Genomic DNA, 19,077 nt, shown 5'->3' with positions numbered 1-19,077 from the left:
CCACTGAACAGAGTCTGGTCCATCCTCTTGACACCCACCATGGAGATATTTATCAACATTGATGAGATCCCCTCTCAGCTTCTCTTCTCCAGGCTGAAAAGCCCCAGCTCTCTCAGTTTCTCCTCATAAGAAAGATGTTCCAGATCCCTCAGCATCTTCACAACCCGTTGCTGGACTCCCTGCAGTGATTGCTTGTTCATGGAGTCAAAGTCAGAAGAGGTTCCACCAAGCCCAGCACCCTCAGAAGCATCATCTGCTTCAGCATCAACAGTGAGTGTCAGGAGGATGGAGCCAGGCTCTTCTTGGTGACAACCAGCGATAGGACAAGGGGTAATGGGTTCAAACTGGAACACAAAAGGTTCCACTTAAATTTAAGCAATGAGAATTTAAATTTAAATGAGAAGCAACTTGTTCCTGGTGAGGGTGGCAGAGCCTGGCCCAGGCTGCCCAGGGAGGTTGTGGAGTCTCCTTCTGTGCAGACATTCCAACCCGCCTGGACACCTTCCTGTGTAACCTCATCTGGGTGTTCCTGCTCCATGGGGGGATTGCACTGGATGAGCTTTCCAGGTCCCTTCCAACCCCTGACATTTTGGGATTCCGTGACCCCTGTATGAGAAGTCCCATAGCCAGGAGCTGGCCATCCAAGGGATGACAAGCCCTACGCTTGAAGGAAGTTGGATACAAACAGCAGAACACGCAAGACGCTTGCAGAAGACCATGACACGCAAAGGACACTTCAACACAGTGGCAAATCCAAACTTTCAAGTGGCAATTCATGGAGGAACCAGCAGCAGAGTCCTGGAAGGAGCCCAAGTTGCCGGGACAAACGTCTGATGCAATGTCTGGTAGAACAACTGAAGAACAACCACAGTGGCCTCAGAGGGATGATGGGGGAAGAGGTGACACATATGACACTGCCCCCAAGTGCTGGCCCGGCCTCTATTTTTATCCGAGCGGATTTCCTGAGCCAAGCGTTGCTTTTGTCATTCATCCACCTCCAAGGGCAATCCGCCAGCTCCTCACCCGTCTCCTCTTCAAGCAGCTTTTTGCAGCTTCCCCAGCAAACTCCAAACATCAGGTTGGCAAAGAGCTTTAAATCTGAATTAAACACATTGACCTCAGCGTACAAAAATCTCTTGTCTGTATTTCCTGGTCTGTATCCCGGGAAACACACGACAACCACCGAGTGCTCACAGAAGCGCCAGGGGCACGCTGAACCTCTTCTTCACGCCCAAAGGACAATCTCGGCTTAGCAAAGCCCAACATTTTGGCAGGCGTGCTCTCCTCTGAAGGGATCGCTGCCACATGCAAACACAAGAAACTCATTCATTTCCATCTCTTTCTGCACCCTGCACAGAGTTTACTTTTGGAAATCCACCCTTTCCCTGTCTCCAGCTCTATTGGTTGATAATGACAATGGGGGTACATGTTTTAAGCAGCACTTATACCTCCTGTGACATGAAATGGCTTTGGAAAGAGAAGAAATTAGCGTCAAATTGTCTATGACCAAGAATACTGATGCATTAGGCTCAGCTGAAACCATCGGTGTTGACTCAGGGAAGAATCAAGCCAGATATCTCAGAACATCTGATTTTCAGGCTGAGGTTTTAAAAGGACAGAAACAATCAGTTGTCTTAATTCCCACCAAAACTAAGTGAGATTTTAAGCCTTTTAACCTTTTTATATCAATCACCTCTAAACCGATCACAGAACCAAAATAATAATCAAACAGTAAATATGTTTTCTGAATGATGAAGCGTAACCCATTCCTTCTAGCCAAGTAGTTGGTATCACCCCCCAAAAATAATTAGCAACAATTAGTACACACTGCAACTCAAGAAAAAGTCCAATTCAATGTAAATATTAAGGAGATGGCAGCACTGGTGCAAAGGAGGCCAAGTGCAAGCGTTTGAAAATACATTATAAAAACTTCTGTATGCCGCAAAGGAAGAAGTGATGCTTTATGTGAAAGCAATATATGTGTCTTCTTTTTCTGTTTAGGAATGCCACATTCCAGATGCTAAAATAACATAGTAGTCATTGAAACAAATGGAGACGTAAGGAAATGCAGTGAGAAAGACACTCAAAAAGGCCCATCTGCAGGGGAAGCCTTTAGAGTAAAACATCTATTAGCTTATTTACCTTTTATTAATAAACCAGAGAAGTTGAATTTCAAACCTTTAGAGCCAGAACTTCAATCAATACAAAATAGTGTAAGTTGGGGAATGACCTATTAGAGAGCAGTGTAGGGGAAAGGGACCTGGGGGTCCTGGAGACAGCAGGGTGACCATGAGCCAGCACTGGGCCCTTGTGGCCAGGAAGCCAATGGTACCTGGGGTGGGTTAGAAGGGGGTGGTCAGTAGGTCAGAGAGGTTCTCCTGCCCCTCTGCTCTGCCCTGGGGAGACCACACCTGGAATCTTGTGTCCAGTTGTGGCCCCTCAGTTCCAGCAGGACAGGGAACTGCTGGAGAGAGTCCAGCGCAGGGCAACAAAGATGCTGAAGGGAGTGGAGCATCTCCCGTGTGAGGAAAGGCTGAGGGAGCTGGGGCTCTGGAGCTGGACAAGAGGACACTGAGGGGTGACCTCATTCATGGTTACAGATATAGAAAGGCTGAGTGTCAGGAGGATGGAGCCAGGCTCTTCTCGGGGACAACCAATGATAGGACAAGGGGTAATGGATTCAAACTGGAACACAGGAGGTTCCACTTAAATATGAGGAGAAACTTGTTCCTGGTGAGGGTGGCAGAGCCTGGCCCAGGCTGCCCAGGGGGGTTGTGGAGTCTCCTTCTGTGCAGACATTCCAACCCGCCTGGACACCTTCCTGTGTAACCTCATCTGGGTGTTCCTGCTTCATGGGGGGATTGCACTGGATGAGCTTTCCAGGTTCCTTCCAACCCCTGACACTCTGGGATTCTGTGAAAGCAGCTACACCAACTCACAACCAGAAGAACACCAAACCGGGATGGGGTTTGTCTTCTCTGGCTCCTGTTTCCAAACAGCACAAGATTTACGTCCAAGTGGCACCGCAGCCATAACGGTGTCAGCGTGTTTAATTCCCACCGTGTAGTAAACCATGTGTAGAGTCCCCTGGGGCTCTGGACGGCTTCCATGAAGTGACAAAGCCACCTCCGTCACTCAAGGATGGGGGACAGCTTCTTCACCTTCCAATGCATGAGGAGCTTTGCACGTCTGATGTTCTTCATGGTAGTGACCAGAATGCTTAACCACCGGTTTCCAGACAAACGATTTAACTGCTTAACCATGGCACGGTGGCAATGAGGACATCCTGCTGGGATACATCACGACAAACCTTTTAACCGGAAACACAGCTAAAGAAACCTGAAATCTCTCCAGACTTTTGTGGCGGATGCATTCGACTCCCCCAGACAAACCAGCAGCAGTTTGGTTCAGGCTCCAGAGGGAAAGGCCTGAGCCACAGCCAGGCCAAAAACTCCTTCAGGAGAACCACAGGCAAGCAGAAGGACACACAGACACCGGTAACTTGTGAGTGAATGAGTCTTGTACAGACTTTTCCTACTGTATTCAATTTGACTATGACTCAACCACTTAATAAATACGACAGCCTGGTTGAGCCCACTTTGAGCTCTCCCTGTATATAAGTGACCTGTATGGCGATAGTTTTACTACTCACAGGTCAGTGGATGAACACAATTCAAGTTCACTTTTAATCATTTCACTTAAACAAGTGCACACCAAACGTCGTGGATTATTTAGAGATATAGGGTTGTATGATTTTTAATATACTCTTTGCTTCATGTTACTTGGTAGATTTGCTAAAGTTTTAAACTTGTATTTACCAAAAGCAACCGCAGGCTACACGAAACACCTGCAAGGTAAAGTCTGGCTTGCATTTGGCTGGGAAAAATGGAACTGAATGGGAAAATAAGGATCCAAAGCTAACGCAGAGACATCACAGACATCTGCAAAGCGGCGTTGATTTTGCACTGCACTGAGAATAAAGGATTTATCCAGAGAAAACAGCACCTTCAAGGATATGGACCAAAACCAGTGTCTAAAGCTGAACAAAACAGAGGCGTCAGAGAAAAACGGTCCAACGGGGAGCAAAGGACCTGGTGGTTAAATATCACTATTGGTGTGAATGGTCTGTAAAGATATAAAAGTGTGTAGTTTTCTATGCTTGGATGGATCTCTAGGCAGGTACCCAGCTCGAGCTGGCCCTCCTGCTACTCCACTCCATTAAGTTGTTATTTTTTGAATAATTTTGTCTCCTGAGAGTTGGCTCTTCATATGGTTATTGGGCCTCACCTGAAAGTTTGCTGCTGGAGTTCTAAAATACAGACTCTGGAGTGAATGGTTATGAGGGAGGGAACACATCTGATACAGGAACAGCAATTTCACAGAATCCCAGAATCACACAGAATCCCAGAATGTCAGGAGTTGGAAGGGACCTGGAAAGCTCATCCAGTGCAATCCCCCCATGGAGCAGGAACACCCAGATGAGGTTACACAGGAAGGTGTCCAGGCGGGTTGGAATGTCTGCACAGAAGGAGACTCCACAACCTCCCTGGGCAGCCTGGGCCAGGCTCTGACACCCTCACCAGGAACAAGTTGCTTCTCATATTTAGGTGGAACCTCCTGTGTTCCAGTTTGAACCCATTACCCCTTGTCCTATCATTGGTTGTCACCGAGAAGAGCCTGGCTCCATCCTCCTGACACTCACCCTTTATATATCTGTAACCATGAATGAGGTCACCCCTCAGTGTCCTCTTGTCCAGCTCCAGAGCCCCAGCTCCCTCAGCCTTTCCTCACACGGGAGATGCTCCACTCCCTTCAGCATCTTTGTTGCCCTGCGCTGGACTCTCTGCAGCAGTTCCCTGTCCTGCTGGAACTGAGGGGCCACAACTGCACACAAGATTCCAGGTGTGGTCTCCCCAGGGCAGAGCAGAGGGGCAGGAGAACCTCTCTGACCTACTGACCACCCCCTTCTAACCCATCCCAGCTACCATTGGCCTTCCTGGCCACAAGGGCCCAGTGCTGGCTCATGGTCATCCTGCTGTCCCCAGGACCCCCAGGTCCCTTTCCCCTACACTGCTCTCCAATAGGTCATTCCCCAATTTACACTGGAACCTGGGGTTGTTCTGCCCAGATTCAAGACTCTACACTTGCCCTTGTTCTATTTCATTCAATTTTCCCCGCCCAGCTCTCCATCCTGTCCAGGTCTCTGATGGCAGCACAGCCTCTGCCGTGTCAGCCACTCCTCCCAGCTTGGTGTCATAATTTCTACCAGCAGTTTTCACTTGGCTCTTGTCATTCCTATAAATACCCAGTAAGGAAGTCACACAATCGTATACCACTTAAATGCTGTTTACTGTGATCACATTGACGTGAATCAGGTTTCCAGAGCTAACATTTACACCCCAAACATAAAACAGGGCAGTGCAGCTAAGCAAAAGAGAAGGAGGAGGAATTCCCAGTCAATAATAGGTGTCAAATCACCCTTCCCTCCCTTTAACCCAAAGAGGAGGAAAAAAAGCACTTATAGTCCCTACAACAGTAAATAGCACTTATTGTTACTCATTTGTCTAAAGAACTCACAGATATTCAACACAGTTAATTTGAAAGATAGAGTAATGTCTGTCATAAATGAGGAGAATACATCCAAAAATAGAATGTATAGTAGAGGATATTTTGAAGGCTGCTAAAAAACCAAGGCTGAAAGGCCTCTCAGTATCTCTCAGCAATACCTTGTGCTTCTGCAAATGTGTGAAAAGGAATTGCTTGCTTGTCAATTAATAAAGCTCATGTCCTACTATGAACAAATTGGAGTTAGAATAATATACTCCCAGTGTGACTACAAACCTAATTTCCCTATTTAGTAGGAAGGACAAAGTGTCTTGCACTAGAAAACGTCTTTAAGTAGCACTTCTAACATAGGGACAGGGTGTTTGTATTTCTAAAGCACTTTAAAATATGTCAAATGCTATTTATATACCCACTATTATAACTCCTGATGAGAGATTAATGTGGGGACCTTAAATGAAGAGCTGGACAAAATTAAACTACAAAACTGTGATGCAAAATAATTTAACATTTCCATGAAAGAAAACTACATCCTCACAACTCCAACATGTGTATTTTGCACAAAAAAAGGCATTCTAAAAAGCAAAGGTATTTCTTTTCTGTTATAATTAGCCCAATTACCTCAGTACCATCACCTTCTTCATGCTGCTTAGATTTGCAGGTCTGTAGTTTTGAGTTCTTGGTTCTTTTTGATGTTCTCAGAAGGGAGGCACATATTAACTATCTATACATCTTGTCACCTGGTACAGTGCACATGGGCACGCAGCAAAGGATGACAATAAAGCTGGTAAGCGGTACCCATTTTCTAGCTCTTTTAATACATACGGAATGATTTTATACATTGGTACACATACCTAATTATGTAAGAAATCGGTGCTCTCCACTCTGCTTCCGTATTCCAAAATTCCATCGCCTCCAGGCAATGTTTTACTGCACATATGTAGAATTCAATGTGGAAATATACGTATGTACGTATACAGCAGATTTTATTACCCCAAAAAGGGGTTTGAGTCCTGCTAGTGTCCAAAGGCTCTTTCCACTCAACATGAAAGAACTTAGTGGCCAACCTGCTATCCTGTATTCTCATAAGAATCTATTTTAAAGGGAAACCCAGTAGATTAAAGAAGTTTTCTATGTAATACACGAGCGTTCTCCTTTACAGACAGCAATAGGAACATTCAGACAGCCCCACCACATGCCCAACCCACTTGAAATCTTCAAGGTATCTGCTTGGTTTAGGTGGACAAAGACCTTTTGTCCGGAGATCATGTCAAAATGAAGCAGGTTTGAGAAAAGCGAAGAGACTTGCAGGACAGAGAAGAAGTTGAATGGGTGGAACTGTGGTTAAAGTCGGTCTTTTCGGTGACCGCGGTTCGACTGAGAAACCTCTTGATTCAAGACAAGCAATATCCTTATGGAGAAGGGTCTGGAAAGCAGGAACGCTGCAGTGGATGAGGAAAGATGCTCATAAATAAACCCTGGTGCTGTAATAACACTGCGGTGCCAGAATAAATGGGTTTTTCCTTTCTTCCCCAAGTTGTGTCAGTTTGCAAGGTGATGCGGCTGACAAGAGTACGGAATTGATCTGGATTAAAAGGAACATTAAAGCAAGAATTTGTTTTAACTGGGAGGACAGGCTGAGAGGGTTGGGGTGTTCAGCTGGAGAAGAGAAGCTCCAGGGAGACCTTACTGCAGCCTTTCAGTGCTTAAAAGGGCCTGTAAGAAAGATGGGGACAGACTTTTTAGAAAGGCTTGTTGTAGCAGGACAGTGGGTGATGGTTTTAAACTAGAAAAGGAGAGATTCAGGACAGACATGAAGGAGAAACTTTTTATGCTGAGGGTGGTGAGAGCCCGGCCCAGGTTGCCCAGAGAGGTGGTGGATGAACCATCCCTGGAGACATTCCAGGCCAGGCTGGACTGGGCTCTGAGCAACCTGAGCTGGTGAAGATGTCCCTGCTCATAGCAGGGGGGGAACTGGGGGAGCTGGGAAGGGCTCTTCAACCCAAACTGTTCTATGATTCTGTGGTTAGAGGCACAAAGATGCTGAAGGGAGTGGAGCATCTCCCGTGTGAGGAAAGGCTGAGAGAGCTGGGGCTCTGGAGCTGGACAAGAGGACACTGAGGGGTGACCTCATTCATGGTTACAGATGTATAAAGGGTAAGTGTCAGGAGGATGGAGCCAGGCTCTTCTCGGTGACAGCCAATGATAGGACAAGGGGTAATGGGTTCAAACTGGAACACAGGAGGTTCCACTTAAATTTGAGAAGCAACTTGTTCCTGGTGAGGGTGGCAGAGCCTGGCCCAGGCTGCCCAGGGAGGTTGTGGAGTCTCCTTCTGTGCAGACATTCCAACCCGCCTGGACACCTTCCTGTGTAACCTCATCTGGGTGTTCCTGCTCCATGGGGGGATTGCACTGGATGAGCTTTCCAGGTCCCTTCTGATCCCTGACACTCTGTGATCTGTGATTAGTTTGCCAAACAGTCACAACGCGTCTACCAGCACAACTAAGGTGGCAGCACAAGAAAACAAACAGCGAGAAAAAAGCCAGCACTGCTGCCAGAGAAATTATTGTTAAATTAGGATATCATTTAAATTCTAGACCTTTATACTCAAGGCTTTTCTCATTCCTCCACCACAAACTGGATGTCCAAATACTCAGGTCTCCTGTATCACTGGGTAAAATACAGCAACAGAAATACCCGTCCAAACTCAGGAGTCTAATGCAGACAAACCTGGAAGGAATGGAAATTCTGCAAGAACAGCCAAACCAGAATGAAATACAGACACCGCAGGATGGACTACGACCTGCAAATTGAAATGGTTTGGGAAAATATACACTGGATACAAATAGAAAGGGTCAGGCAAAGAGGACAAAAGCAAGCAACAAATACTAATGTAGCAATGCAGTTTAAGAAACTGCTTTAGCGATGCCTTAGCTGAATGTGCTTTAGCTCTTCTCCTTCTAAAAAGCTCAAAATAGGGAAAACGGCTGCAATACACAATTTTCCAACCCTGCACCCACGGTTTCTGCTCGTAAGAAATAACATTCTGCAGGTGGGCAGGGAAACTGATGAATTCACTCGGGTCTTTTCCCCTGATGTGGGGATGGGACACAGCCAAGACATTGCGCCTTGAGCTCAGACTTCTCCTGTTCTCTCAAGTCAGATAGATCTTCAACCTTACCCCGTGATCTTTTCTTTAATTCACCTTCTGAGTTCTCATTCTGTCAACATTAGAGAAGCCAACATTTCAGGGTGGGTCTGCATAGAAAAGGGAGAAAGACATCTGAACGATGAACAAGCCAAGAGACCTTGAACCTGCATCTTTATTTGTGAAAGGCTTCTAATCACGCCTCTTTAACCTCCACAAATAAGGACAAGCTAACAGCCAGATGTGTTAATGTTCTCTCCATCCAGTTCATGTTTTAGTCAGCCAGTCTTAAAGAAGTGGAAAAAACCAAACTGGGTAAGAATAAAGGTGCGATGGGTGTCTGGCAATAACCTGATTCGAGATTTCTGGTTGTTATTTTGACATAGAAAATGTCATCTTTATTTCTCACAACTACTACTAGTTTTGTGGGTGCGCTGGTTTTGTCTGGGGTAGAGTTTATCTTCTTCACAGCAGCTACTCTGGGGCTGTGTTTTCTATTTGTGCTGAAAAGTGTTGATAATCAGGGATGTTTTGGTCACTGCCGAACAGCGAACACATGGAGCCGAGGCCTTTTCTGCTCCTCACACCACCTGCCAGCCAGAAGGGTGGGAAGGGACCCTGACTGACCAAGGGGACATTCCACACCACACAGTGTCACACACAGTGAATAAAGCTGGGGAAAGCAGCAGAGGGACAGTATGGTGGGTGTCTTCACATGCTGGAGCCCGGCTTTCCCAGCGATGGCCCAACCCGCCTGCTGATGGGAAGCAGGGAATGCTTCATTAAAGCCTTTGACGCCGTATCCCGCAGCGTCTCCCAGAGAAGCTGCAGCTCATGGCTGGATGGGTGTTCTCTGCCGTGGATACAGAACTGGCTGGAGGGACGGGCCCAAAGAGTTGTGGTGAACGGAGACAAATCCAGTTGTTGACGGTCACAAGTGGTGTCCCCAGGGCTCAGTATTGGGGCCAGTTCTGTTTAATCTCCTTATCAATGATCTGGATGAGGGGATGGAGTGCACCCTCACTAAGTTTGCAGATGACACCAAGGTGGGTGGGAGTGTTGATCTGCTGGAGGGCAGGAAGGCCATACAGAGGGATCTGGACCAGCTGGATCGATGGGCTGAGGCCAATTGTCTGAGGTTCAACAAGGCCAAGTGCCGGGTCCTGCACTTGGGTCACAACAACCCCAGGCAGCGCTACAGGCTCGGGGAAGAGCGGCTGGAAAGTGCCTGGGGGAAAAGGACCTGGGGGTGTTGGTGACAGCGGCTGAACATGAGCCAGAGTGTGCCCAGGTGGCCAAGAGGCCACCAGCATCCTGGCTTGTGTCAGGAATAGTGTGGCCAGCAGGCCCAGGGCAGTGACCGTCCCCCTGTGCTGGGCACTGGGGAGGCCAAACCTCGAATCCTGGGGTCAGTTTTGGGCCCCTCATCATAAGAAGGACATTGAGGTGCTGGAGCGAGTTGAGAGAAGGGAACGGAGCTGGGGAAGGGGCTGGAGCACAAGTGTGATGGGAGCGGCTGAGGGACCTGGGGGGTTCAGCTGGAGAACAGGAGCTGAGGGGAGACCTTCTGATCTCTGAACTGCCTGAAAGGAGCTTGGAGCATGGAGGGGGTTGGTCTCTTCTCCCAAGGAACAAGGGACAGGATGAGAGGAAATGGCCTCAAGTTGCACCAGGGGAGGTTTAGATTGGATATTAGGAAAAAATTCTTAATGGAAAGGGTTGTTGGGCATTGGAACAGGCTGCCCAGGGCAGTGGTGGAGTCACCATCCCTGGCGTGGGGCTTAACAGGCATTTAGACAAGGTTCTTAGGGACACGGTTTAGTGCCAGAGGTACATTATGGTTGGACTCAATTATCTTGATGGTCTCTTCCACCCAAAATGCTTCTATTACTCTATGAATAAATTTCTGTTTTGCCTCACTTGTGCACGCAGCATTTGCTTTACCTGTTAAACTGTCTTTATCTCAGCCACAAATTTTCTCACTTTGAACTTTCTGATTCTCTCCCCATCAAACGGGTGTGGAGTGCGCGAGCAGCTGCGTGGTGCTGAGCTCTGGGCTGGGCTTAAACCGTAACGGGGGCCAGAAGTTTACAATCTTGTGTAATGGACACAAGCTGGAGTGGGAACACATAGTACAGGGCACAACTATACCTCACCAAAAGCCGTCTCGAAGGGCTCACACAAGGTTTCCTAATGTCTGTTTAATAAAAAACCCATCCCTTCCCTACCCACCCAAGGCTGCTCAATGCATTCATTCCTCTATTAAATACGGTTGACACAATCCTGCTTCAATCACATTTTCTGAGAACAGGAAGGTGATTTACTCGGAACCACGGCCGTGTTTACTTTCAGGGCGCACTGGAGCCCAAACCAATTCCATCTCGCCTATTCCACCTACTCGCCCAGCACACCTGGGGCTGAACAGGGCAGAGCACGTCCCGGCTCCAAATCCCTCTTTGTGAACATGCCCGTAGACAACACATCCCAGCAAAGACATACCAAGATAAATAGGGAAGATAAACAACCTTTCTTTCTCTGGAAATACACATTTCGCAGTAGGAGACCTGTTTGCACATTCCTAGAAGTACATTTTTTTCTTCCTTTTGGAAATGTAGCATGTTTTTAGTATAATACCAAGAAGAAGGGTAGAGCGTTCCAGCTCTTTGAAATCCAAGAAAGCATTTTGAGGAGTTGAAAAGCGGCCCCGTTGCAGAATACAGACTCATCCTCAGAGGAAACACTCGGCTCTGAGGGACTAAAGCCATCCAGAAAAAACAGAGCTTGGCAGCCAGGAGTTCTCCTCAAAGCCGCGACTATGTATAGTTGCCTTGGTTAAAGATATTTCAAGTCAAACTGTGAGGAAATTGTACCTTTAGTCTGGCCACTTAAGAGACTCCCACAGAAAGCTGAGTTCTGTGCGTCTGAGCTTAACAACGTGAGTTAACAACTTGCCCCTCAGTTCCAGAAGGACGGGGAACTGCTGGAGAGAGTCCAGCGCAGGGCAACAAAGATGCTGAAGGGAGTGGAGCATCTCCCGTGTGAGGAAAGGCTGAGGGAGCTGGGGCTCTGGAGCTGGACAAGAGGACACTGAGGGGTGACCTCATTCATGGTTACAGATATATAAAGGGGGAGTGTCAGGAGGATGGAGCCAGGCTCTTCTCAGTGACAACCAGTGATAGGACAAGGAATAATGGGTTCAAACTGCTCTACTGCTGGTCTGATCCGCTACAGCTTTCTGAATCGTGACAAAATCATTCCATCTGAGAAGGACGCTCAGCGAATCGATGAGATGCACCAAGAACTGCAATGCACTGGTCAACAGAAAGTGTCCAATTCTTCTCCACGACAACACCCAACCGCATGTTGCACAACCAACGCTGCAAAAGTGGAACGAATCAGGCTACCAAGTCTTGCCTTGTCCACCTCTCACCAACCAGCCACCACTTCATCAAGCACCTCGACAGCTTTTTGCAGCGAAAACGCTTCCGCAATCAGCAGGATGCAGAAAACGCTTCCCAAGAGTTCATCGAATCCCAAAGCGTGGATTTTTAAGCTGCGGGAATGAACAAACTTATTTCTTGGCGGCAAAAACATGTTGATTTTAATGGCTCCTATTCTGATGAATAAAGATGTGTTTGAGCCCGGTTACAAGGCTGAGGGAGCTGGGGCTCTTTAGCCTGGAGAAGAGGAGACTGAGGGGTGACCTCATCCATGGTTATCAATATGGAAAGGAGGATGGAGCCAGGCTCTTCTTGGTGACAACCAATGATAGGACAAGGGATAATGGGTTCAAACTGGAACACAAAAGGTTCCACTTAAATTTGAGAAGAAACTTGTTCCTGGTGAGGGTGGCAGAGCCTGGCCCAGGCTGCCCAGGGGGTTGTGGAGTCTCCTTCTGTGCAGACATTCCAACTCGCCTGGACACCTTCCTGTGTAACCTCATCTGGGTGTTCCTGCTCCATGGGGGGATTGCACTGGATGAGCTTTCCAAGGTCCCTTCCAACCCCTGACACTCTGGGATTCTGTGTGATTCTGAGTTATCTAAGGAAAAGCGTTTCCCCTCATGATCAAGGATTTGTGTATAATGTGTACATTAAACCAATGTTTCCACTCTTACGAAGGCACAGAAGATTTCATTTTTCAATTGTTTTTAAGGAAAAGGAGCCTTCCTCACCTCTGACCATCCAACACATCCCTTCCATTGAGAGGCAAACTTGGCTTTGCCGGAAACAGAAAAAATCCCAAATCAGAAAATTCCACCCTCGCTTTCCCTTCATATTCGCACATTCTGCAAAGCGCCAGCAGAAATACCTTTAACTGGCTCTTCTGGAGATCTCAGACCAAGTCTGAGTTCTTTGAATCCGGGAAAGGATCCTGGGCTGCCATCCCAGACGTTCTGCTGAGCCGCGAGTAGCCTCCAAACACCTTCATTTGTCCCTTTTCATTGCAGACCTGGCTCCCAGGCACCCACCTCTGAATATTCCTTTTGGAAACGAGCCAGAGGCCAAACCCAGCACCAGTACCTTTCCCAGTATGAAATTCAGAAGAACTGGAAGCCCTATTGCAGTGTCCCCTCCACAAAAGGCCAAGGAGGGAGTGTAAAACTAAGGCACAAAAACCCTTAAAGTCTATTTTAATCCTAAATTATTCAGCTTGGTCAAACAGCAGTCATTCCAATGGAATGCAGGCTTGTCCTCCACAAAGGTTTACTGTTTCTAAAATAAATGTCAGGACATGCTAAGACACCAGATTTCTACTATTTTTACTATGGAGTACCTGCACATTCAACAGTCATTGTCCTAGTTTAACCAAATGAAAAGAAATTAAAAAGAACCACAAAAGAAGGGAGTTTAACAGTGACTCATCACATTATTCTTCATTAAGAAAGCAGAACAATGCAAAAATCTCGTCACTTTGAGAAATTACCGTCCGACTGAATGTGCATTTAACAAATCTAAAACATAAGCCTCAAGTAACTACTACTCGCCTGTTGTTTGGATGCCAAGGACTTGTAACTTTGCAAATTGAACTCGGCACTGAATCTCTTATGGAAGCTCTAAGTTTTGTATCTTTAAAGCCCAAAACCACAGGTATTTCTAAGCTGTAATCTCTGCTTTGGTTGCTAAGTTTCTACAGACTTCTTTGGAAAGGGAAGCTCCATTTCAAGCACCATATAAAGAACTCTGGTCCTGCAAGGTTCCAAACCTACTGAGACACAGTTTTATTTCCCCTGTACAATGTAATATGCTTTATGAAGCAAATCAATCACATCAGATTGATGAAACCACTATATCCAACCCAGAGAGCAAAGACATTTCAAGCCGGCCTCATAAAAACCCATTTCATGTAAAATAAGTGTATGTTAGTGACAATAATGATTCCTGGTGTTGTATCTCTCATCTGTCCGCTCAGCAAATTATCTCTAGACACAGATAGGAGCTTATTAAAATGACAAGAGACAGATTTTCTGATCACCACCAATGAATATCCTTGATCTATGATCACGGTCTCAAGATCTACTCTGCAGAATGCTGTTGGTTTCTTTTTTCATATGCGGTGATGCTAAAAAATCAATAGGAAAGGAAGAGAAAACATTCAAAAAGATTTAGTGGGTTTTACTTCGCCTTCTCTTGTACAAATGATGTTTAATAGCGGGCAGGAGGAGGCACCAGGTCTCCTTAACTCTGATAATTCCACATTCAACAGATTGGAATTGTGTCTTCCTAGTGGAATTTGAAGTATAGTGCAGAGATACAAAGGGTGGAAGGAACGAACAGATGGGAAGCTGCTCCTACAGCAAGAAACTTCCAGAAGGAAACAACCCACACGCATCATTAGAGAAAGACGCCAACCACAAAGTTTAAAAGCATTTGACGTGTTAAACTGAGCTTCATTTCAGTTTAAATAGCAGGAGACTACCAGGGCGACACGGGGGACGGACAAACGGACACACTGGGGGACTCTACAGCTCCATCTCCCCACACTGTGAGGGAACCAGCTGCCAAATAAGACTATTTTTCTTTTAAGTCATGTATCAATCACATTTAAAGCGTGTAAATACATAAATCTTACTTTTAAACGTGATACAATTTCTTCTTATTATTTTACAAATATTTCATGTCACCTTCATCTCAGCTCTCACAGGCTTTGGGGGAATATAAAGTGGTAAAAGCCAAGTGATGTACATCAGTAGTTGTGTCCAGACTGATCATCACTGTTCTAAATTTCAGGCTTCTATTCGGCAAAAATGAAACGAGCTCTCATTTCCTTAAGACAATAAATAACATACATGAGGTTTTCTTGTTCTCAATGAAAGCTGGTACCACTTCACGCTTTTTCTGAGCTTATGATATACAAATGAAAGAGAGAAATAAACTGAACAGCAGAGATAATGATACTGTTAAGCATCATTCTTAGTTTTCTCAGCACTGGGGAACACTGGGAATCATGATCCATAAGTGCTCTTGTGTTGCTTATAACCACATAATCATTACAAATGAATTAATTACAATTTTTGGAAATTTTGATATACACCTATATTAAGAAATAATTGATGAAGTTATGTATAATTGTTTAGTTTCTTACTTACAATACATCTATTATTAGTTAAATATAAACACAGCACTCTGCTTCTAAACAATGTAATACTTAATCTGCCTTCTTTTCACGCAGAAAGATCTAAAACTTGAAAAATATCCCCTCGTTTTGCAGGTATCAGAAGCATTTATCAATTGTTTAATGATGGGTACGTCTTTTCTAACTTAACCACAATATATATGAATTTGGCAGCTCCTCATCACAACAGGTAAAGATTCTTTTAAAACAAACCATAAAACTCCCGCGTGTGTTCGCTCCCGGATTCCTACCTCTCATTTTTTTGAGCATGACGTTAATATTTAACCTCAAATGAGAATGTTAAAACCAGACTTACTCGCACATCGGTAGCGTCTCCGTGGCGGATAATACTGGCCCACGTTGTAGGTTCGCTGCTGTTTTCGAAGTAGTGAAAGACCTTTAAGACCCGTTCCATGGCCCCCGGGGAGCGCTCCAGCCCGCTGCTGAGGTGGCTCTTGGCACTTGAGCTGGGTGTGTGGTTTAAGTTGGGATCAAGGTAAGCTGCCGCCATGGTTTTGCTGGATGCTAGGTATCTGTCATATTCTGCAGAAGGGCAAGAAAGAAATACATTCATTTTAGTTGTACAGGAATCTTTCAGTGCTCCATACAAAGCCATAAAGACGCATTTTTAAGGGGCATTTAGTTGCCTTTTTTGGAGTCACCTCTTAAAATACCTACAAACATAAGAAACCCACTACCAGAGAAGCTGCAAGCCCCTTCAGCAAGTGGCCCACATTTTGGGACCACAATCATTACCAAAAGCGCTATTTTCGGCAAGAATTCTTCCTTTAGTTTCTTAACACAGACTGCAAAAGCCTTCAGGCACCTTCCCAGCCCTAAAATCCCCCAAATCTGGTTCTGCAATGAGCCTTTAAAGATCAACCAGGGCAATTCTGACTTTCCACCAGCATCACGCTCTCCTGTTTAATGCTTAGACTTTGTCACATCACTTGTTTTGTGCTATTTTGGGAGACCCCAAAGCACGCCGAGCTAAATTAATTATTCACTGAGGAAGAACATCACTGTCCCTCCTCTTATCAAAGAATAAATACGAGGCTAAATTTTATCATCGACCAGCCCGGTTTCCAAATTATCGCCAAGGTCGGTGACCGCGCTATGAATGTGCATCTCAAAGGAAAACAAAACAAAACTAATTGCCTCTTGGCTACTGCTCCAAATTAGTCAACACAAGCAGATGGTGTCTGAGAAATCAATGCAGTGAAAGAGAAAAAGAGCAAATCCTAAATAGCTCTTCCCAAGCATCATTCCAGGCTGAGGTTGGAGAGAGGGAAAAGCTCCAAGGGCTTGGAGATCTCTGTCCCAACGCAGTTCTGGAGGCCTTAAAAATAAAAGGAACTTGATATTTTTTGGCACAGTGTCTTTCTGGTAGTAAAGCTGGCCGGCAAAAGCAGGTTTAAGGGGAGTGAAACTCTATAAATTGATGCCTGAGCCTTAATTTGCTTCAGTAGGAAGCAGAAGAGAGACCCACGCTCTGGAACGCCTGGTTGCTCCTCAACGGAGCCTGATCCTGTGTTCCCTATCTCTGACATAGTTATTTCTATGAAGAAAGCTCAAAGAGACTTGTTCTGAGATTGAAGATTTTTTGTCCTATGTATATTTGGTTGATCTTACCTACCCTGTTTCCCCAAAAATAAGACCTACCCTGAAAATAAGCCCTAGCGTGATTTTTGAGGATGCTTGAAATAGAAGCCCTACTCCAAAAATAAGGTCAATTTAAAGAGTGTCCAGGCAGCTGTACATGTTAAAAAAAAAAGTATCTTTTGAAGCAAAAATTAATGTAAGACCCTGTCTTATTTTGGGGGAAACACGGTACATTCAACGTGATGTATCTCATTGTGAGCTGTGGTTAGCAGAAGAGGATGTTAAAATGTTGGGGGAATGACAGTGAGAGGAACAGGAGGTGAAAAATCGTATTGTCTTCCATATTTCCTACTCACATTCATTTTCTGCCTTCTTTTCATAAGCCAGGGGGGTTGCCTTGACACTTCAGCAGATAAAAGTAATTGTCTTATTCAAGAGGCCAAGTGAGACTTATGAAGCAAAGGAGAATCATGGGAAGAGCTCTGGGAAGTTGTGAGCCTGATTTCCATGAGAATGGAGACCCAAAATATCCCGGAACAAAAACCAGTGACTTTGGAAGAAATGGATTTAGAAATATTTTACGCTAAGTTGGAGAAGAGAGAGAAAGGAAGGAGAGGGGGACGAAGAAGGAGAAGGAGAGGGGGACGAAGAAGGAGAAGGGGACGAAGAAGGAGAAGGGGACGAAGAAGGAGAAGGGGACGAAGAAGGAGAAGGGGACGAAGAAGGAGAGGGGGACAAAGAAGATGGAGGAGAGGGGGACAAAGAAGAAGGAGGAGAGGGGGACGAAGAAGAAGGAGGAGAGGGGGACGAAGAAGAAGGAGGAGAGGGGGACGAAGAAGAAGGAAGAGGAGGGGGAAGAAGAAGGAGAAGGAGAGGGGGAAGAAGAAGGAGAAGGAGAGGGGGAAGAAGAAGGAGAGGGGGAAGAAGAAGGAGAGGGGGAAGAAGAAGGAGAGGGGGAAGAAGAAGGAGAGGGGGAAGAAGAAGGAGAGGGGGAAGAAGAAGGAGAGGGGGAAGAAGAAGGAGAGGGGGAAGAAGAAGGAGAGGGGGAAGAAGAAGGAGAGGGGGAAGAAGAAGGAGAGGGGGAAGAAGAAGGAGAGGGGGAAGAAGAAGGAGAGGGGGAAGAAGGAGGAGAGGGGGAAGAAGAAGAAGGAGGAGAGGGGGACAAAGAAGATGGAGGAGAGGGGGACAAAGAAGAAGGAGGAGAGGGGGACGAAGAAGAAGGAGGAGAGGGGGACGAAGAAGAAGGAGGAGAGGGGGACGAAGAAGAAGGAAGAGGAGGGGGAAGAAGAAGGAGAAGGAGAGGGGGAAGAAGAAGGAGAAGGAGAGGGGGAAGAAGAAGGAGAGGGGGAAGAAGAAGGAGAGGGGGAAGAAGAAGGAGAGGGGGAAGAAGAAGGAGAGGGGGAAGAAGAAGGAGAGGGGGAAGAAGAAGGAGAGGGGGAAGAAGAAGGAGAGGGGGAAGAAGAAGGAGAGGGGGAAGAAGAGCCAGTGGTCGGGTAAAGAAGACACCATCTCTCCTCCAGCAACAGCAGCCACACCAGGTCACCAGTCCTGTAAACCATGAGCTCAGCCAACAGGAATCCAGCACCAGCAATATCACAGCCTGAAATCTTCAGACTGTAGATTAACATCGTTTGCTAGAGGCTAAAACCAGGATGATGTGATTCAGACCCACAGGATAAAGGGGAAACAAACAGCCCATCTGTGTAGGTGTCTTCACCTCTTGAATAAATGGTTGAATTGCATTCACCCGAGAGAACTTTAAGTTAAAATGGGCAGTACTGGGTCAGACAAAAGGCCTCTAATGTCCTGCCCTCAGGGGACATGGAAAGAGGAGACACTTCTCCCAAACATTCCCCTGGAGGCACTTGTCCCACCTGCCAAGTGCTGCCTTAGTTGCCTCTGTCTCAAAACCTAAACCATTATAGCTTTCCTACCTTGCTTTATTCTTCCCTTTGCTGGCAATCAATTCAAATGTAATAAGCCAACCTTAGTTAAAACCTTTCCTCATATCCACCCTACACCAAGAGATACAGACCCCAAAATGCCAAAAGCTCTTGACACCAAAAACAATCAAACAAAAAACAAACACAAAATGAGGATATAAGTAACTGAATCCTTCTAAAAGTCATTTGCTGACACATATTCCCAT

The 19,077-nt window shown here is 46.0% G+C and overlaps 1 protein-coding gene across 27 annotated transcripts in view; it reads right to left on the bottom strand.

Moving 5' to 3' along the window:
• PTK2 (protein tyrosine kinase 2) overlaps positions 1-15,870 on the bottom strand; it is a gene marked incomplete at both ends in the record, with an annotated part of 129,689 nt that extends 113,819 nt beyond the window's left edge. For 18 of the 27 annotated variants that reach the window (XM_080339645.1, XM_080339669.1, XM_080339666.1 and 15 more), the window contains one exon: positions 15,643-15,837. In XM_080339645.1, the coding sequence (XP_080195771.1) occupies positions 15,643-15,837 (195 nt within the window). Of the gene's footprint in view, positions 1-15,642 lie in introns of all 27 variants that reach the window. The other 9 variants (XM_080339644.1, XM_080339660.1, XM_080339662.1 and 6 more) reach the window with 3 other exon arrangements.
• Positions 15,871-19,077: the final 3,207 nt, after the last annotated feature.

The sequence above is a fragment of the Nesoenas mayeri genome (genome assembly GCF_963082525.1).
Source record: "Nesoenas mayeri genome assembly, chromosome: 2".
NCBI lineage: Eukaryota > Metazoa > Chordata > Aves > Columbiformes > Columbidae > Nesoenas > Nesoenas mayeri.
The sequence above is the reverse complement of the archived record's forward strand: the minus strand, read 5'-3'. Positions and strand labels throughout refer to the sequence as shown.